Source organism: Topomyia yanbarensis, chromosome 2, assembly GCF_030247195.1.
Source record: "Topomyia yanbarensis strain Yona2022 chromosome 2, ASM3024719v1, whole genome shotgun sequence".
Lineage (NCBI taxonomy): Eukaryota > Metazoa > Arthropoda > Insecta > Diptera > Culicidae > Topomyia > Topomyia yanbarensis.
The window spans coordinates 335,467,453-335,492,143 of NC_080671.1; the positions used below are offsets into that span (position 1 = coordinate 335,467,453).

General features: G+C 43.8%; 1 protein-coding gene across 2 annotated transcripts; it reads right to left on the reverse strand.

The window, feature by feature from the left end:
• Window positions 1-717: 717 nt before the first annotated feature.
• LOC131684005 (uncharacterized) lies at window positions 718-22,695 on the reverse strand. Of its 2 annotated transcripts, none has more exons than XM_058966463.1 (4): window positions 22,598-22,695; window positions 20,955-22,059; window positions 17,907-20,810; window positions 718-2,195 (listed from the first exon to the last, which is right to left on the reverse strand). In XM_058966463.1, exons 2-3 carry the CDS (start codon window positions 21,941-21,943, stop codon window positions 17,951-17,953), a joined length of 3,849 nt encoding a protein of 1,282 aa, XP_058822446.1. In that variant the 5' UTR covers window positions 21,944-22,059; window positions 22,598-22,695; the 3' UTR covers window positions 718-2,195; window positions 17,907-17,950. The 2 variants fall into 2 exon arrangements, with proteins under 2 accessions (XP_058822446.1, XP_058822445.1); XM_058966462.1 differs by having other exon boundaries at window positions 718-2,366.
• Window positions 22,696-24,691: the final 1,996 nt, after the last annotated feature.

Below are 24,691 nucleotides of genomic sequence, written 5' to 3' on the forward strand. Positions count from 1 at the left end.
CGCAGATTCATAAGATATGCCTTACGTCAATTGCCTTGGAATGATCCGCTGAACTTGCCACCATACGAAGACCGTTGTTGATTACTAGGACTGCACACTTTAGAAGATCGTAGACACGCGTCGCAAGCCACCTTCGTATCTAAGCTTCTTCTCGCCGAATATGATGTTCCCGATCTCCTATCACAAATTAACCTCTACGCACCAACCCGTGTCCTTCGTCCTCGAACACTGCTGCAGACTGAAATGCGCAACACTGACTACGCTGCCAACAGCCCGATACTAGCAATGGTCCGTCGCTTCAACGATTTTACCAACAACTTCGACTTCGTCATTAGTTCTACACAGTTTAGAAATCGTTTGTTATCACCTTAGGTTAATTATTTTTAATTTAGTTCATTAAGACTCATTGTCAGATGGACGTAAATTGTTGAATACAAATTGTTAAATACAAATAGTATCTGCTCCTAAAACATTCAAATTTAGTTCACACACGTAACCTGTATCCTCTTTGTGGACTCTGCCTATACTGATGGTAGCCGAAAACATCGACAGGATCAGTTACGTGCATAAACTTTCTCTATCGATGGTTATGAAAGAGTTTTTGCCTTTTTAGTCTGATGTTCTTTCGAAAAACTTACTAGGTTTGTCATCTTGGTGTTACACATATTTAACGTTTACAACATGTAACTAGGGATAAAAGAAAATAATTCGGTGCTGTTTTATAGAATATAAATATATAGAATGTTTATTTTTGTTGCTTTTTCGATTACTGTATACATTGAGATAGCTGCATAAGAATACGAATTTCATGCTTGTTTTTCTAAAACTGCCGTTTAATGTTACAATATTTGATTCACAAGCGTTTACTCCTTTGTTTGTCTAAATCCCGCCAGTGATGTCCAATTACTCATTCCAGGAAAGAGTCTTAACAACATTTGTTAATCCTCTACTACAGTCAGGTTCTCTCATTTATGATAGATGGGAATCGGTCAAAAAATTAAAATTTAACAATCTCCGTAAATGGTATACCATCAAGGTTTATCAACATGGTGTACATGAATGTTGTATATAATCAAGTTCACCCAAAAACCAGAACGAACTACGAAGAACACCAGTGTTGTTTACAATAACGCGGTCCAATGCACGACTGAAATGTTAAATTGCAAGGACAGGTTCTGCTTCGTAAAATCTCTGTATTTCTATTGGAGTGTAAAATACGATAGAACACGTGGTAAAACATTCACTCGTCAAACTACGTCACAGAGACCAGACATCCGGGACCGAACAAATAAATTAATAAAACTATAATTGTGTAAACATTTAAAGGAATATCTGGTTAGTTCAGAGATATAACCATGTGACCTGGTGGTAATATCTCACACCACAACTACAACGCTCAAGATGGACGTCTGTTCTTTATGCTAGGAGTTAGATTCTTTGGCGTAAAGTTGATTCGAAGGTTTCTGAGATATCGTAGTCGTCGCAAAGGTATTTTCAAAAAGACAGACGAGTTTAATGGACGGTTCAGCGAGGCTACGGTTCTTGTAGGAAAATGAACGTCTTTTAAAGAGATATTGACCTTTCTATTCCGGTTAAAAAGAAAAGGCTCTGAATTATTTCGTGATGAAAACAAAATATTTTACGGTGCAACATCCAGTTGAGGTTAAGTATTTCGTGATGAAAAAAAAACCTAACTCCTTTGACCTGGCTTAATAACAATAAAGTAAATAACAATTTTTCAGCTCCAATAAGATTAAACAATTGGTAGCATCCTAGACTTGATCCTCATGATAAATTCAATATAAATGCATGATTGAGATATGGTTCGAGTACTAACCAGCAGGAATCGTGTGGCTGCAACATACAGAAGGATTGTTGCACCTACTACAAATAACAGATGTGTGGGCTAGAACACAAATTTTGAATCTATCATTGTACTATTCCTGCAATAGTCATATACGCTGAGTCAACGACTCTTGTACTGGTTTTTGGACATCACTGCAATCCTAAATATGCAAAAAACTTCCACAGGCATAACACTCACCAACTATAACTTTGGTAGAACTCAAGACATTTTGATGATCGGGTATTTCTCCTGAATTATAGTGCTATCAACTTATACTATACATGATGCTTTAATCGTTACGATTAGTCTCACTGTATCGCTGCCTTTCAACACTTCCAAATAGCTGCTGCTGTAATATACACAATACATAACCAAAACATAATTAGCACTTATTTCTACGTTATATCTTAAAATCTATAGATGCTCAAGGGCTAATTTCTAGCACTTTTACATAACCAGTAAATAACAAATCATTTTAGTATATACCACTTTTAAAAGGTATCTGAGATACTTGTGTAGCCTGAAACAAACGAAAATTAATAAATAGTGTGTGTAGCTCTCGGGTCTTTACGATTTTGGGATTTCTTAGCTGATAACTTGTGTGCTTTTCTTTCGTGTGACAGGTGTGTGTTTTCGTAGATACTAGAGCTATATATGATGAATCGCAGAAAACTGCATTAACCCAGAAACTCATTTAACTAATTACAGAGATGATTTGTTGGTATTTCTTTATCAACGTGATCAATTTAACATACACATTAACTCTGAGAAATATAATTTAAACCGTGTGATGCTTTTGGTCCATAAATTATAGGAAATGATCAAGCTCGTCACATAGGTTTCCCATCTCATGTCTCCACGTGAGTCAATTTATGATATCTGATTCATAGAATGGGCGTCGATTGGGTAATATCAACCAGTCTGCGACAATAACTGAACTGGGAGTGCGAATGTATATGTATTGACGTCAAACCCTTAGCATAAAAATAAAGTTGATCGGGAATTAGACTCAATACGACGTCACCGTGTCTGCCGTTCTGAATTCAACTCTACGTTCCGTAAATAATTGCAAGTTCGTATTTTCAGATATCAATTCTTCGTAATACTCAAATGACCATTTTTTGAAAGACCTGCCTCGATTCGCTCCCCATTATTATATATGGATTCGGCTGGCAGTTGCTGGCTTATAAGCGTGTTGGGATTCACTTACGTTTCTCATCGGAATGCTGTGCGACAGACAGCATACAGACTCAAAAGATCAACCATCTAGAATTAACCATACAACTAACAGTGGAGAGCCGACTTCAGCTCTCTCCTCGATCTGTTCAGATTTGCTTAGAAATGTTCGCCGCCGATCGTCACCATTTGCAAGGGAGTTCTTGGGGCACTACCAAGCGGGATTCATGGGTTCCCGCGCTACCACGCACCAAATATTCGCGATTTGGCAGAAGTGTCGCGAATACAACGTGCCCACACATCATTTGTTCAGCGAATTCAAATCGGCTTATGACACAATAGATCGAGATCAGCTATGGCAGATAATACACGAGTACGGTTTTCCGGATAAGCTAACACGATTAGTCAAAGCGACGATGGATCGGGTGATGTGCGTTGCTCGAGCATCAGGGACACTCTCGAGTCCCTTTGAATTTCGAAGTTGGTTATGGCAAGGTAATGGTCTATCGTGCCTGCTGTTCAACGTTGCGTTAGAAGGTGTAATAAGGAGAGCGGGGATAGATACGACCGGCACGATCTTAAGGAAGTCCGTCCAGCTTCTTGGCTTCGCCGACGACATTGACATAATGGCACGGAACTTTGAGACGATGTCGGAAACATACATCAGACTGAAAGCTGAAGCCAGTAGGATTGGACTTGTCATCAACGTTTCGAAGACAAAATACATGAGAAGAAGAGGTTCTAGAGACGACAATGTGGACCTCCCATCCCGAGTTCGGATTGACGGTGACGCAATCGAGATGGTCGACGAATTCGTGTATTTGGGCTCAGTGGTAACCGCCGACAATGATACCAGCAGAGAAATTCAGAGACGGATCTTGTCGGGAAATCGTACCTACTTTGGACTCCGGAGGACGCTCCGGTCGAACGAAATTCGCTGCCGCACGAAGTTGATTATCTGCAAGACACTAATTAGACCGGTGGTCCTCTACGGCCACGAGACCTGAACTGTGCTTGTGGAAGACCAACGCGCCCTTGGAGTTTTCGAACGAAAGGTGTTGCGTACCATCTATGGTGGCGTTCAGATGGAAAACTGTCGGACGACGACCCGGTGAAGATGGTTCTTTAGGGCGACCCTACAGGAACAAGAAGACGGGGCGCACAGCGAGCACGGTGGATCGACCGGATAGAGGACGACCATCGGACCCTTCGAAGACTGCGAGGCTGGCGACAAGCAGCGATGGACCGAGTGGAGTGGAGGAGGCTTCTGCATACAGCAAGAGACAACAAGGCTCTAGTCTGAACGGTAAAGTAAGTCGGTTTGTTCGCGTCTGGAAGTATTTCGCTATCGATTTAGTTGCCGTACCCATTCGTAGTGAGTTGTGATGCCGCGCAAAGAGGAGAAAGTATTGGGAGACCGGCTAGTCCAGCGCAATGAATTGCTGGCGATTCGTGATGCATTGGTGAAGTTCATCCACCGGTTCGATCCTGCACGTGATGCTTGTCAGTTGAGCACTCGTATACAGTCGCTGGATAGAGCTTATGCGCAGTTTATGGAGGCACATGATGCAATGGCGAGATTGGACAAGGAGGAATATCTGGCATCACAACTGGCGAAACCTGTCGATTTTTAGCAGCGATACTACACTGCGAAGTGCTTTCTACTCTCCAAGGTTCCCGTAAAAGCGAACAACTCACTGTTGAACACATTCATGACGGCAAATCAGCAATCTTTCTTGTTAGGATTCCACCGTTTTCAAAAAATTGACCTACCGAGATTTGATGGCGATTTCTCACATTGGTTGAGATTTCAGGACACTTCACTTGATTGGGCATTCAGCCATTCCATCGGTCGTCAAGCTTCGCTTGACAGAGACGCAAGGAAACCATTTGAATCAGGTGACATCGAAGCCGACAACTCTGCGTCAACATCATACGCCCTACGCAAGAGGTACGACAATCGCCGTTTTCTCAAACGTCAGCTGCGGGCAAGCAGAAGTCTACTGAGCTGCCTTTAGTCTGATCGACGATTCCCAGCGCTATATATGGGCATTAGCAAAATTTGATGAACCTGTGGAGCTTTGGAATACACCGCTGGCGAACATGCTGTCGTACAAGTTGGACCAATCCACGTGCGAGCAATTCCGTTGGATCAGATATACAACAACCGGCACCTCCGAAGTTGGTCGACCCCCAGGGTTGTAAGGGCACGAAGATGAGGTTTGCAACTAACGAGCTGCTACGTCCAACCAAGATTCATCATGGCCAATTCAGACAGCCATTCGCTTCGTAACTCTCTAATGTTCCTAGGAAAGGATGCCCGCCAGTACCGATAGCTGGTTTCGCAAAAAACGGTTGTGTTGGAGCTTCGGTCACCCAGCCAAGAAATGTGTATGGAAATTTATGTGTCGTCCGTACCACGAAAGGCATTATTCCTTGTTACACGATTCCCCTCCATCCAGGGTGTCGTCGAATCCTGCCATACGGGATCATCAACACAAACTCCACTGGCTCAACAGCTGCTTTCGTTTCGTTCGGGTTCTGCTCCATCGCAAGTCAGCATGGCAGTCCAAACCGCACGTAGCATGGTGCTACTGGAAACAGTTGTTCTCAACGTTGTTGATTATCGTTACAAGGGTCGAGCTCAACTCATCTCGGCATCGATGTCCAACGCCATCTCTGATCAGTTAGTAAAGGTTCTTCACAGTCATCGACATTTCGATCGCAGGAATCGGTCTCTCACCGCAAAGGTGGAAAAATTCCATCACCTCTATTAAATCGAGAACTCAGCCATTCTCCACGCAACTCGAATTTCTCATTATGAAGCAGCCATCCATAGAGCTGCCGACCATGCCGGTTGATACGTCGGCGTGGAAATTTCTGCACGTTGAATTAGCAGATCCACAGTTTCATGTTCCAGGAAGGATTGACCTCGTCATCAGAAGTGAGGCCTTCTGGGAACTTCCCACTGGTAGGAAGATCTCGCTCGCTAGCGGCCTTCCGTGGGTGATTGAATCGCCATTCGGGTAGGTGGTCTCTGGTTCATTCTGGTGTATTCCCCGGATCTGCAATCTCTCCATTACCAACGGAGATTTGGAAGCCGCACTTCAGAAGTTTTGAGAGTTAGAAACGATTTCCACTGGTCCCACTCTCCCGAATTTCGCTGTGAAGGGTTGTACCCCAATACAGTCAAACGAGCCTGTAGATAACGTGAAGGCTCACTGTTATCTCACACATCATCCCGTATTCAAGGAGTCGAGCACCACGACGAAGGTTAGGGTCGTGCTCGAAGCCTCCTGCAAGACGGCGGCAGGATATTCGATGAACCACGCCTTTGGTCGGATTCGTAGTTCAGCAAGATGTGCTCTCCATCGTGATGAAATTTCGAACACATCACAAAGCTCTGGATGTGGACATTAGCGGCAAGTATTTCTCCATCCTCATGATCAGCCGTTTTATCGAATTCTTTGGCATACAGACCCTGCCGAATCTATCGCTAGGTATGAACTGCAGACAGCAATGTACAGAACAGCGAGCGCTTCGTACATAGCTGCGCGTACTTTGCAGCAAAGTACCAGGCAGTCACATCCAGTCGCGAGTGGGCCACTTGTGGAAAACTTTTAGGTCGGCGATTTTGTTTCTGGGGCGCCGGACGTAGAATCCACAATTAAATTGGTGCCGTGAGACATTAGCAATGCTAGCTTCCGCTGGATTACCGCTTAATAAATGGGCATCGAATTCTCCGGATGACGCGGACGTGGTGTTACGTTAGAAGCGAAGCGAACGGCACAGTTTCGATCCAGTTGTTTCCGTCTAAATCTAAGATAGCTCCGCTTTCCACTCACCACACAATCACCAGACCGAAGCTCTGCGCCGCGCATTTGTCGACGCAGTTGTATATGCAGCTGAACTCAATGTTGAAGCTACTTACAACAGTACATTTCTGGGCGGATTTCGCAACTGTTCTCCAAAAGCTTCCCGGTAGCCCGAGTCGTTGGTAGATATTCGTCGCAAACCGGATCTCGCGCATATACCTATCACCCGGTTTCGAACGCCTGGAAGCATGTTCCTGGAGTTGACAACTCTTCTCCCGCGAATTGAGCCCTACCGACATACTCACCCGCACACGATGGTGGACTGTTATACCGTGGCTATCAAAGTCCCCGAAATCTTGATCAAATTCGACGTTGTCCGCAAAAGAATCTCCTGAAGTGTCCGTTGAAGGACGCAGGATACCGCTAGTCCGCCATTACCATGACACAACTGTGTTCCTGCAGCGATGTTTTCGCTCGCTACCCAAAGCTGCACCGAGTGGCAGCTTTCGTTCAGCGCTACCTGCATGTGTTTCGCGAACGAACCACGCAACGTCGTTCAGACAAGGAGAAGTAGAAGCCACTGTCCATTCCGAGCGTTAATCCGCACCCAATGCAGCCGCTTACTGCACAAGAGCTACAACACGTTGAACTTTCGCCTTGTCATCATCTTCGCTGAGATGATTTCCGATCTCGCTAGTGGCGGAGTTGTCGCAAGATCTTCCACACTGAAGTGGTTGACCTGTTCGTTGATACCGAAGGCACTCTTAATGTCGTTTCTGCCAAGCATCCGCTGGCTGTTCTGTTGGCTATTTTTTCGATTGAAGCAGGCCCTCAACTCCTTCAAGTCATAAATTGTAGATTGTGGGCGTTACCACCCTTGTTTCCGTAGCAAGCCCACACTAGTCCAACAGAGTAGAGCAGACCGACCCGACCGTTTCCCATCTGCGGAATCGACTATTGCGGATCGTTCTACTTGAAGTCTGCTGTCCGTACCCGTGGTCCAACGAATGTATACGTGACTATTTTCGTCTGCTTCTCTCAGACAGTTCACAACGAGATCGTTGACCCGCAGATTAAAGTTGGTAGAGTTACACTTTGACAACGCTACCGTTTTCAAAGGTGCTTCGAATGCACTGAACCGCATCTACCGCATGCTGAAGGTCGATGAGTCTGGAATCAGAACCGCCGCAGTGAGATCAGTGCTGCTGAAGGCAATCCGCAACATGAACGTTGCGTACGCGGACATGCTCGTACTGCTGGCGCAGATAGAGATGTGCCTCAATTCTCGCCTATTGACTTCATTACCGGACGATTCCTTCGTTCTCGAGGTCCTTACGCCAGGTGTAATGTTCAAACTGTTCCAAAAGCTGATCTCAAGTAGTCTCCAAATAACAGCTTGAATTGACCCAGAAAGGGTTAAAAACAATTTGGTCTCGCTGATACCCCGAATATCTACAACAGCTGCAATCCCGTGCAACGAAAGGCTGAAACCCGCCTGAAACGTTGGCTGTCATCGTGAAGGCAACTAGCTAGCGATTGTTATAAAGATCGAAGCACGAGCGAAGTCCGTAAATGAGCCCAAGCTGATACCTTAATCAATCGGAATCGCCGAACCGACCTTGGTACTAGACAAGTCAATCTGTTGAAGGGAGATAAAGTAGACCAGTGGGCGCAACCGGAGTAGGCTAGATCCACCGCCGGGACTAGACTGAGAACACACATTGTCGACGATAGGTCGACGGAGCACCTGAGAATCAAAAGTCATCCTCCCACCGGAATCGTAGGACTGACCTCGGTATCTAATCGACCAGCATCGATATAACGGTTCCGAGCGAACTTTCGACGTCAGGAAATTTCTCCATCGGAGTAGGCTAGGCTTACCACCGGGGACTAGTTCGAGTAGATCGTGGAGTAGCACCTGCAAATGGTTGTCGGGGCGCCTGTGAACAGGAAGTCGCCCTCCACCTAGAATTTCAGGACAGACCTCGGCATCTGCCCGGGTTGAATCGGTTTCGGAAGATCTTCCACTGCCGGGGAACTCTTCATCGAAGTAGGAAAGATCCACCGCCGGGGACTATTCCGAGTAGTCCGTAGCGAATCGTCGGGGCACCAGTGAACCGAGCGTAATCCTCCACCCCGAATGCCTGGACAGACCTCGGCACTCTGCCGGACTTCATCGAAGAAAGATTACGCGCCCGTCAGAGTACTCTCCGCGGAGGTAGGCTAGCACCACCGCCAAGGATTACGCCGAGTGGCACCGAATCCGGCAAACCACCAGTATAGGGTCGCCGAGCCACCAGTGAACCGGAAGCCATCCTCCAACTGGAATCGCTGCATCGCCCAAAGCATCCAACTGGTCAACGCAGAGAGAAGCGCATGTAAAATATATTGCCATGCAGGGATGATATGGCGGTTATGAGATCAGCGAACTAGCACGACCAGCTAGACCTGGAATCAAGCTAAATGCATGAGCACAGCTCCTCTCCTCCCTCTCGAAATTGTCTTTTTAAATGGAATCCGGGGGGATCAGGTAAATGTCGAATTCCTTTTTGGAGTTTGGAGGAGTTGGGTTCAGAGTTATCTTTTCTTTTCAGAGTCCCTCACTCTGGTACACGATGGACGAAATCGGTAACTACTGAACGTGTACTGAGTCGGTGTAAAAGCTTTACCACCAAATAAAGCAAAACAAAATAAAAAATAAAAAGCTATGCATATATACAAATGGGCAGCAGGAGCTCGGAGACTTAATGACCTCCCCCCGGACCTACTGCAAGTTGAGATTTGCTAGGATATGGTGGAGTTGAGGTAGCATTGGGCTCTGCTAAACCTCCCAATAATGCCATAATTCCGAACTCAGCTCCAACGAAGCGAGTCTGTGCCACATCCTTTGATTTTAGAAATCTATAAAAGTACCCTAGCCAAACCGGATGGACGAACCTCAAATTTTACGCCGATCCGGCTTTAAACAAGGAAGGATGAAGGATAGTGTCAACCCTAGCATGGGCTCTCTGCTTGCGTAGATTACCATGGGATCACAAGAGGCGACTACGTAGACTACGAGTGGAGATAGTGGCCTGGAGTTGGGACCCACTAGCATGGAGACATACAAAAAAGTGATTGGAGACACGCGGAGCAAAGGAGGCTGCGATTGCGTTTGCAAGGAGTGGTAAGCTGCAAAGATCACCGGTAACCACAGCGAGTACCAGCAGCCACAGAATGAGCCACGAAGAAACTCACAGCAGATGGGATTACTGAATCGATAGTTCACACTGAGATCAGGTAGCGACACCACCCAGAATGACTTGCCGGAGGTGAATAAAAAGTTTAACGAGCTCTATGAATTCGCGAAGGACAAGCACAACGTGCACACTAAGACGAAGCAGCTAGTGACAAGTATTAAATCCGCCGTAATAGTTGTTGAACGCGAGTAGAATGTGCTCTTGGTGAGAGCTGATTCGACCGAAAGAGCTCTGATGGAAGCCGCAGAACATGCGGTGGCAGAAACTGAGGTGCCACCAAGAAATCACTACAATACTCGCTCGGAGGAAGGAGTAGAAGAGCGTGTTGGAGGACACCAGCGACAAGAGAAACGTTGTGATTGACCGTGACTGGTGGATCGCGGGAAGCCAGCAGGTGAAGCGGAAGGAACGGAAACAAAAGGAAGAAAAGAAGAAGGTACAAGAGAAGAAAGAGAAACGCAGGCCTCCTCGGGAGAGGTACAAGGGGAAAGCACTGATTATCGAAGGGAATGATAAGACACCGCTCTTCTCAAGAAAGTGAGAGAGGACCCAGAGCTGGGAGCCAATGTTGTTAAAACGAGGCTCACTCTGACAGGCGAGATGATCTTCGAACTGAAGAAGGATCCTTCTTTCAAGAGCTTCACTTATCGCGAGTTCGTTACTAAACCCTTGGGCAGCAGGCTGACTAACGCAAGAGGCAACAGTTTGTTGAAAGCCCTGGCGAAGCTGGATGTAAGACCGTTCAACAAAGGTTCCGCTAGCACATTCCGTAAAGAGGGTCGGGAATCCATCATTGACATAACATTCTGCAGTCCTTCGCTGATGTACGACATGAGTTGGAGAGTTAGTGAGCAACACACACATAGCGAGCACCAAGCGATCCACCAATGGTGATTGGTTGGCGGGATTGTATTGTAGCGGGAAGAGTAAGGACTAGAGCGAAAGTGGAGAATAAAGGGCTTCGACAAGGACCTTTGGTGGAAGCACTTCGTGCGGGCAGCCTCACTCTAATACCGAATGCTGATGAGCTGTCGGAAGCAATAGCGAGGGCATGTGATGTAACAATGTAGATGAAAATGGAGCCGAGAAACTGCCGGCGTCTGGCGTATTGATGGAACGAAAGACTCAGCATCCTACGTGTTGTCTGCCTAAAAGCTGTTATGTTTGTACATAATGGTTAAGATAATATGCATATTGAATTAAGTTAAAAAATAAATTATAGTTCATTGAGGTAATTGTGATAAGCGTAAACGGCACACCTGACAGAAGAAGGTGTGCGATTAGAAACATTCGCTTGATAAGCAAAAATTTGTCTGGCAACAAAGACCGGACGTAGGTAAAATCGTCAGAAGGGAGAAAGGAAAAACGTGAAAAAGTCAAAGAAAGAGGATGGCCGTCATCTGAAAAGGTGCGCCGATCGGTTCCGCGCGTTTGAGCGAACAGAATCGGCCTTTTGTGTCGTTCGCCCGTTTTCTTTCGGTCCGGTTCGGTCATTTAGTGGTGCAGTAGAAAGACCTGGGCCGGAAGTTGTGGTCAAACAAGTGCCATCGGGTTTGGGTAACGGCCAAGGAATCGGCCGCAAATTTCCCCCAGCGAAAAAGCAAGTTTTCTCAGGAAATAAAAGAAAAGCGCTGCGTGTGGAAGAGGCAGCTCCCTTTTGAAAGGTTGGTGAGATAGTGGTGAAAAGCTGACAGAATTCGCTCACGATAGCATTTTGCGGTGTGGAAAACTCATGATTTGGCCCGGACGAGTTTCATTTGCACACATCTGCCACTATAAGAAGAACCGGTTCGAGAAAAGTAATGAAAAAAGGGGGTTGGATATTGCCTCGGGAGAAAGTTCGGTCGGGATTTTCTTAGATTTTTGTGCGTGTATACGGACGGAATCGCGCGAATCGGTTCTCGGGTTTATGGTGCTAGTTTGCTAAGCAAAGGTAACGGAAGAAAAAAGTCGGCGCGTGGCCAAACAATTTGGCCGAACCAATTAAGTGCACCTCGCCTACTTCAGCCAACCGCATGAGTACCACCAGGTCGACTAGGAGGAAAATAAGATAAAACAGCGTCGCAGGGTACAACGAAGAGGAAACCCTCAAGCAATCCCCGGGATCATACGATGACGACGGCCAACGTCATTAAGGGGAGTGCACCTCTTTTTACCTCCTTCTAAGAACCGTTTATGATATAGGGCGATTTTGAGACTAGATTTGGATACATCTTTCATTTTACAAAGCTCAGAAGACGCGTTCAGAGAGGAAAATCTGAGGCAGCCAAAGAAGAGCATAAGGTGGCATTCCGGGCGGCCTCGGTCGCTTTGCAACATGATAGTGCGGAGCCTACCACAAGGAGCTGTGCAGGGAAGTAGACTGTTACCCCTGGGGCAATGTTTATTCGTGTCGTGTTGGCCAGGACCAAGGGTCCAACGACGCCTGTCGAAATGTACGCTTATACAATTAAGATTATAGTGGAAAGCATTTTTTCCCGAAGCACGAGCCACCCGGCAAACGAACTACGCTGAAAGTGAGAACAGACTAGCGTAGAGGCAGTTCGGGTTCCGGAAACGGATATCGACGGTGGACGCCATGGTCATCGCGAGCGCAGAGAAAGCATCGAATCAAAAAAGAAGGAGGAATCGCTACTGTACCGTGGGAATGATCGACGTGAAGAACGCGTTTAATAGTGCCAGCTGATTTCAGTTATGTTTTTTCTCCAAAAGTGCTTAGGGCAACTTTAAAGGGATTTAGATTCCTAGGGTGCTGCTTGTACACGGGACATGCAAAAAGAACATATGGACTCTCCCCACAATAGGAATATCTATTTTTAGCATTTTCAATGCAAGAGTCATCCTCATGATTCTCGGTACAAACAGTTAAACAGGCAGATGATTCTTGTCGAAGAAGGAGTAATGGTATATAATGTCACCCGATACGAGTTTGAAGAGACACACAATTTTGTCCCATCCAGTGCGATTCCTATTCAAAGACGTTCGCTTATTGAAGCAAAGAGACCTTGAAACAGCCAACCCCGTGCTTCAGTAGATCTACGCACAATTTCGAATCGGTGACCCCACCGTAGATCTTAACTTTGTGAGTGGGCATGTAGATGCGGTAGTCCTTCATACAAGCCTTGTCACCACTAACGCTTTTTGCTTGTTTTAGACAGAATATCACAATTCTGAACTTATCTGGCCGAACTTTCGGGATATCTGTCGCTGTCGTTGAATATGTCAGCGTCAGTTCTTTAAAAATCTTTAGAATACTTAGCGGATTATCTTCGATCCGAAAGAAGCTCAAATATGGTCCGAGTGAGTTCAATCAATGTTTTTAAACGGGAAATCGGGAGCTTTTCAGGAAATTTTATTTATGCCCGGGCCTAGAGGCCGTGCGCAAAATGAAGACTTAAAGAGTACGTTTTTTTGTTTTCAAAAAAATATATCTCCGAAACCTCTAGATCTGGTTCAAAAATATGTTTGGAGATGTTGTGTAGAATTGAATGATCTTTCAAATAAAAATATAAAAGTATGGAGTATTCAAGGCCCCTCGCACTGAAAATCAAGAAAATCCATTTAATGCGTATTTTGCTCATACAAAACTCAATATTTCTTAAAGTTAATACTTTTTTCTTGAAACTACACTTAAATACCCTTCATTTGACCTATAACCAATGAAAGTCGGTTCAGTGGTTCAAAAGTTATGAATTTAAAAAAATCAACTTTTGAAAAATCACGATTTTTTGAACCAGTCTAACGTGGAAAGTGACACCCTAATGACGAAATAAAAAAATATGTATCTAATATTTTTCGGTAAAGCTACCAGTACACTGTTTGTCATAACGTCAAATATTTGATATCATTCGTGAAATAAATTGGAACTGCTGTGTACTGGCTCTTCAAATATTTTATCAAACATAGTTTGCCAAACTTTTTATTCGTGTTTGTCAAGCCGATTATTTGTCGATTTGTCAAACAGTGTACTGACCAGTTTGTCAAAACTTCAAACAGCGTAACGCTGCAGTTTGTCAAACTTGTTGAAGGAGCAGTTTGTCAAACTTGTTGATGGAAAAGTTTTTCAAACTCGTTGATGGAGAAGTTTGACAAACATGCTTTGCTCATTCAGGATAGCAAAATACGCCGTACGCGAAACTGATTCCGAATTTGTTGTCAAAACGAAAAAAACGTTAAGGTTTAAAATTCGGCGCTATTTTGATATTGTTGGTATTTCTTTAGAGTGGCAGAGCTTTAGATTTTCCCCTGACCAAATTCCGTGCGAAATCCCGTGACACGTTTCCTAAACTTTAAACTTGGTGTAACAGAGAATATTGATTGGTGTTTGTTTTGATTTAATTACAATCTGCATATTGTGCTTCAATAACGATAATGTTTAGGGATCATTCATAAATGACGTAGCATTATGTGGAGGAGGGAGAAGTTTTGTATTTTCTGATGATGTGTGACGGCAGGGGGGTAAGAGCGAGGTGTATACAGGTGTACACATTTTTTTCTATGTGTGCATCAGCTGTCAAACAAGAAGAAATGAAGAAGAAAACAGAAGCACGTGGTCCCATACTTCATTCTGATTAGTTAGTGATGTAAACATTTGCTCTTTTGCGATCCCGGACGCCATACTTATTTTTACCACGTGCTTACAAGCTTCGTTTCGATTGGTCGGTTTGTTGATTATTTGCTTCGCGGTCCTGGGCCGCCATGATTAATTTCACTAGCAACAAACCAACACACTCAAACATGACGAATGTGAACACCTATACTATAATGCATCTCGGGGTAAGAGGCTACGTAGCTTTTTTAAAGGGGAATAGGGGTTAACCACCGTTGATAGAGAACAGTTGCGCAAAGAGTGAAGTAAAAAAATCTACCTATCGAGCACAATTGGAATCCGTCTTTTTTATTTTGATTATAGAGGTTTTAACCTTAGGGTCATTCGCCTCTTTCCGGGTTAGAGAAATCTCTTATGGAAAAATCTCTAACCCTAACGTGTGGGTTGGGAATCGAACCCAGGTGAGCTGCGTACAAGGCAATCGATTTACCAACTACGCTATGCCCGTCCCCTTGAATCCGTCTCTAATACCTGTGCAGCAAAGCTGGATTCGAATTTTGCTCGATAAGTAGACTTTTTCTGGTTTCAAACTGCACAATATTTGCGTACCTTTGTACTAAGGCCTTTGGGGTTGACCTGATGTCACGACAATCTTACCCGTTTCATCTAACATCTCTTTTTTTATTTTTTGTGAGGACAAGGGGGAAGGGTTACCGTCAAGCTACGAATTTTCCAGGGGGTATTTAGAGGTGTGTGACGAAATGCTACGACGGGGAAGGAGGTTGTTAAAAATCACTGTCTTCAGTGAAGTTGCTCGAGAAATCAGACTACCAGATGGTGATAGATTAGTTTGGGATACTCTCACTATGAGGCTCTAATGAGCGTACCTCCTAAAAGTACATTATAGAATATGATACATCTCAAATGTCTAATAACTTAGAAAGATGGTGTTTTCGGCAATGCTCTACACACTCAATTCAGTTCGGTAATTTCCGCACAGCTGGACAGTCGGTAAAATTTTCGAACTAATAGCTCAGCAAATTGTCGTTAATTTACTGATTTTCAGCGATATATTTACCGAGTTTATTCAAAACAAACGTCACTTCTACTGAGATCTTGGTAAAAGCTTTGTTAGCTGAGTGCTAGGCTGTGTAAAACTCCGTAAAAGCAGCGAAAAAGCTGGAATTCGGTAGAACAAGATTAAGTGTGTAGAGGAGGTCAAGGGTTACGCAATTATGGGAAAATCAAATTAAAGTGAGCATGTACTATTTTTCAAATTCTATATCTCGAGATCATGATAAGTTAAAAGTGTGGTGTCTTCGGAAATAGGTCTGTTTCAGTACCAGGAGAAACTGGAAGTACTCCGGAGAAAATCGTTCCTGTACTCTCTTCTTCTCTTTTTTCTTCTTCTGGTAGCAAACCGGAGTAAAAAGGAGCAAAGATTTTTTGCTCCTGTTTACTCCGGAGTGACTTCCGTGTACTGGAACAAACGTAATATTCATCAGCGGGTCGAGTGTTGTCCGAAGGCGAATAGATAATTTCAGAATTCAGCCACTAGGCGGCGCTAGGGAGAATACTACTTCCAGTACATGTTAGGTGATGTTTTGTCACGAAAGTTTAATAATTTAGGAAAATGATGTTTTCTGTAAAGTTTCTGAGGACGACAAGGGCTGTTTGATAATGTAATGATAAAATTAGATATCACCCACTAGGCGGAGCTAGTCAGCAAACATCTTTTAATGTAGAATACATTTAAGCTTTCAATATAGGGGTCCCGTTTCAAAATATCGGCTGCGGCGCCGCGTCAGATTTTGAACGTTAATAACTTTTATCATACTTAACAGAATGATTTGATTTTTAGGCCAATTTGTTGAAAATATGTTCCTCTATGCTGTATTAAAATTTGAAGTATGTATAACATGCACTAATAACAAAAAAATGTGTTTTGAAAAATCTTTCGTAAACGACTCGGAAAACTGAAAATTTTCCCGCACAGAGCCGTCACAATGGTGGACCAACCGAACAATAAAATAATAAAAAGTTTATATATAGGTCCACTACATGTTTGTTCCTATGATTATTCGCATTGGGTTGCTTGACGAGAGCAGTTGGTGGGGAAAGACGGCATATTCCTTTGGTTAGGCCATTAGAAGCCGGACGGAAAGGAAAGGCTCATGCACGGCACGAGAACGAGCGATAAAGCGATAGTAGTGCATATTAGCGCGATTATATAAATATCTGTCGGTCGGTTTTTCTCATCATTCGTATTCGTTCAAGTACTAGCAAGCAGCCAGTCCACCGGAGGAAAGCAGTTGGCAATGACGAAGGCCGAAAAAGTGCCCCAGCTACAGGAACTGTCGCCATGTCAGTATTTCGCCCTAACTAAAGGGCAACGTTCAAGTACTAGCTAGTAGCCAGTCCACCGAAGGAAAGCAGTTGGCAATGACGACGGTCCGAAAAAGTGCCCCAGCTACTGGTGACTCATCGGAACTGTCACCCTGCAAGAATTTCGCCCAAACTAAAGGGCAACTAATATGTAGGCTATCGTTCCAGCGTCTGGTTCGTGAGATTGTACAGGACTGCAAAGTCGAGCTACGCTTACAAAGCTTAGTCATAATGATGCCCCGAGAAGCCAACGATGCCTACTTGGTCGGTTTGTTCGAGGATGCAAAATAGTGCGCCAAGCGCATAACTTTCAGGCCAAATATATATATAGGCTGAGACAGAAATGGCTGGAAATATAATAAATTTAAAGATATGTCAAAGGATAGTGATGCCAACATGTGGGATGACATTCCCAACGAATTTTAACTGAAACTGTCTTGTCAAGTCAGCAAAACTTTTTATGTGATTATCTATAAATGAGGAAATATCCGACTGAATTGTGACATTACTTTGACCCTCAAAATTCACGAAAGAGCTTTGTGTTATAGAGCTGAAACTTGAATTTGTATCAGTCGAATGTTACACAATGTATGTTGTGTTGTATTCACATGTCCAAATTCTTTAAACCTTTACACCTGAATGAAGAGGCGCCAAATTGAGAAATTGCAAAAGGGCGACAAAAGGTCACGCTACGGCTCTGAACAGACAACAAACATATGCTCAGTATCGAGTACGAAATCGTCCTCAATTTCCATGACGAAATGTAGTACCAACTCTTTGTTTGCTTAGAACCATAAAAAACACAACTGATGAGTGCATCAAAAATGAAATAGTAAATTGCCGCATTTCACCAATATATAGCTCTAGATTGACTAGCATACACCCTCCACACCTACCTGCACTCAGCTTATTTCTTTCGTTTCTGAGATTCAGCGTATAATCAGGAGAACGGATTACTGCGCCGCTTCAGCGACCCAAACTTCTTCTCCGCTTCCAGTAACATTTTTTCGTTTCGCACTACTTCGAAGGGGGCGATTTTCATCAATTTACTTCCGGTGCCTGTTTGACGGGCGCATGGCGAAAGTTGCTCCTCGACTAGCTCATCTGAGGGGAAATCTTCGAAGCTCATGTTGCTGAAACCCATCTTTTTGCTCACCTTGGACGACTGCGGCTTACCGATTGGGGCTTCGTACTTTTCCAGCCCGCTGCCATTGGATTTATCTTTTTTGCTGCTTTTGAGCGACACTTTTTTGTAACCACCGACGTTTACTTTAACTTTTTGGCTTAATTTGGCTGGGATCACCAGCACGTGATTCCCGGTGGTAGTGGCCCCCGTTGAGATACTTATTGAATCATCCTTATTGACTGAGGTTTTATCTTTAAGGGAATTATATTTAACCTTCTCTTTCTTACTGAGAAAACCACCAGCTTTGGAGGAACTCTTCACAACCGCATCACTACTATCGTCATAGTCATCCGATTTCAGTTTCCTTACATCATCATCGTCGGGATCAAAATTGACATAGTTGTTGTCCGGCAAAATGCTGCCGCCTCCCTGTGCCGAGACTTGGCTGAAGTTAATGTAGCTTAATCGGGCATTCAGTTGAGAACTTTGATGCTGGTGGTGAACCACAGTCGGTAGCGGTTCCTGTTTAACAACGGGAACGGCTGCCATTGTATTTGGAATGATGTGTGTTAACGCGACGGATCCCGGTTCTACGGTCACCGTTGGAATTGATACACTTTCTGGGATCGGCTTTGGGACCGATACCGGTTGTGAAATAATAAGTGGAGGGAACGGTTCTAGGCCAAAGATGTCAGTACGGGGTTTGGGAGATTTTTCACACTGAGGTGTGATTTCTGGTACGACTGTTACAGGTTGAATATTAGAAATCGGTGACTTTCCAAAAAGCTCTACTTCAGGCTGTGATCGATTATGCGTCGGTTTAACAGGTGTAGATGTAAAGAAATCGCTGGCGGCAGTTGGTAATGAAGGAACAGGAATAGCCGGACAAGCCTCGGGAATTGGATGAACGTTTGGAACGTACTTAATACTGTTACGCTTTGGAACAGCTGGCTTGCGAAACGGAGCCATCGCGAATGGATCCAGGTCGATTTCATCCTCTTCGGTCTGCTTTTCAGATTCGTCCGGAAGAGATTCTGGCGTAAAAGGATCCATCAGTACTTCCTCGCTGCTAGAGTTGTTTTCGGGAGCAGACTCATAGTCAAGCTCGTCGTCGAGAAGCAGTGGTTTGTCGCCTTGAACCATGTCCTCTTCGCCTGAGTCGTCCTCATCAATAACGCTATGCTTGGAATCATGTTCACGTTTTTTGACCCGTACTCTTGTTACTATTCGACTGGTGTCATCTTCGTTTGTTGTCACACTCTCACATTCGGCATGATAGGCACTTGATCCGCACGTTTTAATACTTTCACTAATACAATCATCTACGCTTCCTTCTCCACAAGTAAGGCGGTTGAATCTTTTCACCGGTTTGCCAGTAGTCGCCTTGACTCCATCAATCTCTTCTCCCTCCACAAAATCATCGTTCGCCCTCAAATCACTAGCCGATCCAATAGAATCGTCAGATTCTCCACCCTTCTCTTTCCGCTCATCTATCGATCCTTTGTCGAGTTTTCCTTTAGACCTACCCGTCCTCTGGTGACTCTTCTTAGCGTCATCCTTAGTCACAACCTTACCACGCAACTTTTTCACTATCTGTACGTTTTTTATCTGTCCCTTATCCACCTTATGATACACCGCTTGCAACTTCTCTGGTATATTACTCTCGACAAACTGTTTGAAACTTTGCTTCTTTACTCCACCTACCGAATCCGGATAGAACTCCGAATCACTATCATCGGACGTCACATCGTTTGAGTTTAACTTCTCGTACTTGTTCCTATCATCGAGCGGCAACTTTATAAAATTGGGCGATCCCTTTTCGCCACCACTAATCAAATCGTCCAGCTTGATCCCCAACAGTGCCGATTTATCAACCCCTTCTAGTTCCCCGTTTGGCCCGCTGCCATTCTCGCATGGCACTCCCGTATGTTCAACCGATGTTGAAATTAAACTTTCCTTACCCCCACCGGTAGAGTGTCTCCAGAGATTGCCACTGCCAGCTGCAGCACTGGAGATCACTTCACTTAGCTTTGAGGTCAGTTTGGACGAGCGACCTGCTTTGTCTTTCAATCTCTTTGGCAGCGTGAATGGTGCTGACCCGAACGGATCCTCTTCGGGCACAACTTCATGATTCGGCATGGTAGACGAAGCTAAGGCACCAGTGGAGGCGGCCTGAGATAAGATCGGAAGCGAGAACCGCTGATGTTGTGGTTGCAGAAGCCACACAGCTGGTACCGTCGTAGCGCCTCGTTCAGATTTCATCTCTTCTGGGGATGTTACGATCGACGTTTGACTACCGCCTTCAAGGCGGAGCTTATCGAACTCGGCACCGAATAATTGATCTTCGGTGAGCGTTGAATTAGGACTGAATGAAGAAGGATCTCCGAATGGATTCCAGGTCGATCCAGAGACGGGAGAAACGAGTGATTTTTCGCTGTTAGAGTTACTCAGGACGTGTTGCTGTTGCAGAAGAGATGATTTGGATGGATGTACAACTGTTGATGGCATTAGTGTTGTTGGCCTAGGGCGCGTCGAAGAAGAGGACGATGAAGGTTGTTCGGGTTCGAAAGGTGATAGCAGTAACGATGCTGGAGAGGCGGCGGTAGATTTTTCCTTCGAGCCAGTTGCGTCCATTGATGGAACAAACAGATGTTTGGAGTCCGTTTGGTAAAACCTGCCAAGTAGATATTTCTGTTACGATTAAAAGAATCAACGTAGTTGTGAACTATTTAGACTCAAACAAAAATGAGCTTTCTAGGAGAACTTTTCGAAATTGGTTACAATATAATGACAAATACCAATGATAGACTAAACTTACCGGTAACTCAAATCGTTTGAATTGCGCTGCTGCTCACCGCTACCCATGGGCTGCATTTGTTCTCTGACCATTCCGGCCGCCGGACTTTTAGAACCCAGCTTTGACGTAGGAAAGTTTCCACTGAAGTTAGCGACAAAATTATTTTTCTCGAGCCCATTTCCTGCAGTAACTGCTTCTATGCCTAAAGTTGGAGAAACGACATTCTTCGGTGATGCGTTTAAGGGTCCAAGCTGAAAACCAGACCCTGTATTGGTTTGTTGTGCCTTTGGTCTGGATCTTGGGGCGACGCTAGTACCGCTCATAGTTGCCGTGATGGTCTGGTACTGCAGCCTCCGGTCAGACTGATCAGAAATGTTGCTGGAAACCGTTGTCGGTTGCGATTTTTGTCGATCAAGTGTTACTCTTAATGGGTTATCTTTACCGGCAGTTTTGAAGGCAAACTCGCATACTTGATAGATGCTCGGACGTTTTTCGGGATCAGGTTCCAACAGAAAACGAATTAACTGACACAGCTCCGGTGAATATTTACTATTTTCTGGAATTGTATACTGACAGTGTAGAATCGCTTTGGAGCTCTCACCGAATGGCATCACCCCGAAGCAGAGCCTGTACAGCATGCATCCTAGTGCCCAAATATCAACTTTAGTAGTTATGCTGTGACCAGAATTCAAGTCAACCATTTCTGGCGCTCGATAGGACGACGAAGTGTACTTCTGAACTTCTTCCTCTACAATTTTCTTGCCATGTGCCATGGGATTTAGGAATCGTGTCGTGGCCGTTTCCGACTCAGCCAATATAAACCGTCCCATATCATTCTGGACCACATTTTCCACCTTCAAATCGCGATAGATGACCGGCGCTTGGCAACAGTGCAACTGGGCCAATGATTCACATACGTCGCAAAATATTTTCAACACTTCATACTCGCTGAAACCGGCCTGTCCACGTCCTTTAATCAGCGCAGCCAGTTGACTCTTATACTGCGGCATAATAATGGGTAAGTGCTGGAGCTTCAGAAATCAGCAAATCCATTGCCTTGGTAAAAACGAACACCAGGTCGGTTGCGGTTGTTCGACAAAACAATCGCTGCAGCAGTTTCTGTACTCTGTGAATTGATGAGAAAGTATCTTTCAGTGTGTGGGAGAATAGAAAGTGTACCAGTCACGAAGATAGCGTGTTATGCCGATTGAATATGTATGTTTCTTTGAGGAGTTGCACGATGCAACTGCTTTGGCTCAGACAAAAAAATGGATACTTTAAGCTAAAAAGTGCCAACAAAATACACTATAATCTTATCATTTTCTCAAAAAAAAAAACATTCAGGTTTGTTTACATTACTATAACTGTCAGATTAGCCGATATTAAAGATAAGAATAGCGAATATGTAAAATCCAGTTAGAGACCGGTTTAGGACGTACGCTGAGAACATATCAGATCACACAGGAATCCCTATCATCAATTACAAATAAAACTTGAACATACGCAGCAATTTAAAGAAAATGGAAACTACACTCTTCAGCATCAGAGGTTTTGCAACGTCAGCGAAATTGCGAGAAAAGCCTTTTCATTGCGAATATCTGCTAGTTTAGATTGACGGTTTGCTTCTATTTAACAGTGCCATTTCGAACTTTTTTGAAACATACCTGAATGATTTATTTAACTCCCTTTATAATAATTAAAACAGCGGATAAAATCGTTTTCGCTTACGGACCTTGCCTGAGTTTTCACCGACTGACAGTTCTGGTTTGACAGACTGTGTTGACGTTTTCACGCATATATTCCATTCGCCACGAACGCCAGTATATCCCGGTTCAAAATGCCCACACTGAAAAGAAATACATGGTAGTAATAACCATACTGTTTGGTAGAAAATACATAGTAAATAGTTGAATTTCCAAGTAAATTAACCATGAATACTTACAAAACTACCAGAAACTAAACGATACGATTTGGGTCTACGAAATACTCATGTCACATTTTACTATTTTACATATTTGATTTGATATTAATATTCAATAATTTTTTTCTCTTGTTTAGTGCTACACACAGAAAAAAATATTGGTAGAAGTAAGAGTGTTCCGCTCTTAGCAAAAAACAACCAACGCCTACTTTTAGGTTGAAAGTAAATTTTTTTAAATTAATCAATAATAATAATCAAAATAAAAGTTTTCCTTTTAAGCTAATGAAGAATTGTTATCAAAATAAAAGTTTTATTTTCAAACTAAGAGTATGCGTTGGTTGTTTTTTGCTAAGAGTGAAAAACTCTTATTTTTACCAACATTATTTTTCTGTGTGTAATACAGATAACAGGCATTTAGGTTGGAACAAAATGTCTTAAAAAATCTGTGTAAACTTTCAAATTGATAAACGTTGGAAATCCGTGCTTCACTATTGCCATCCATACAACTGTTTGCTACACGTGTCCAACCTGTATTACGTCGATCACTGCGCCACCTAAACACGTTTTGCCAAACGTGTTTCAGAGTCCGATTTATTCAGAACCTAACAAACAGCGAAAGTTGAACAAACATTTATTACGAGGAGATAAGCTCAACAATAACTATTCTAGCCAATATCCAGCTAAATTGTTTGTTGGGAATTTCAGTAGCGGGTATTAACACACCTTTCGAATCGAGCCTAAACGTCTGTTATCTGTGGTGCTAATTTATCACCCCATTTTAGTTCAACCGGAATGCTGGCTGGTTCTAATTCGTATTCCGGCTCAAGCGACTGTTACTGGAGCTGGAATAGTAATTCGAACCAGCCGGAATTCCGGTTGAACTTTACTGGGACGTCGTAAGTCTCTGCATTCCCGGTTAACCCATTCAGAATCCTGAATGGAGTCAGTATGGATTCCAGCTCAAATGTAGCAACCGATTCCGAAACCGATCGAGTCAACTTCGGTTGGAATTCATACTGACTCCATTAGGCAATCCATTAAACGTTTGGTTGACAATCCAGCGGTGGGATCTGTCAACAAATCTACTTCTGCGAACAGAAAAACTCGTCCGACAAACATCTTTCGTTAGTACGACTCATTTGTTGTTGGATCGATTCAACGATATCAGAGACTAATAGAGACTACCAATTGACGAAGAAACAATCGAAATTCCGTGGTACACTCTGTACTAGATCTTAAGAAGTAGTAGAAGTATCACGGTCCCTTCAGTTTTGCCAACCTTAACAAACCAATCTAGTGATCCCCTTTGTATCGGGCTTGTAAAGTTGGTAGCAGGTATTATTTATTGACCGTTGCTAAAATCGTCGCTGCATGCATTTGTTGTTTACATGCAAAAATGTCTCCGTTTTTCATCTGCGCAACGACACTTTCTGCCCTTTCAATAACCACAGACCAATTTGTAATCGTTCGGGGATTTCATGACAAATCGCAGTTTGTATGCATTTAAATTGCTGAAACTATAAGTGCGGTTGTGCCCAAGAAGTTTTTAACAACATAAAGTTCGAAAAAGAATGTGTACCATAGCATCCGAGGCATTTCGGTGCATGAAAGATGCACCATAAACTTCGTTTTTGGATCTTATTTCTTGTAATGTTTCAGCCACTGTGTTGTTTTCTCTCCCGGGTGTAATGTCAAGCCACTGTTGTTTGAAAACTATGAAACCTTTGCGTGTTTTGCATATTGCTTCAAAATATTTTGGAAAACAAAAATTGTTCAGAATTCATCAACCTTTACTTAGGGATGGTTCTAGGAAAGTTTACTAAAAATCGTTTGTGGG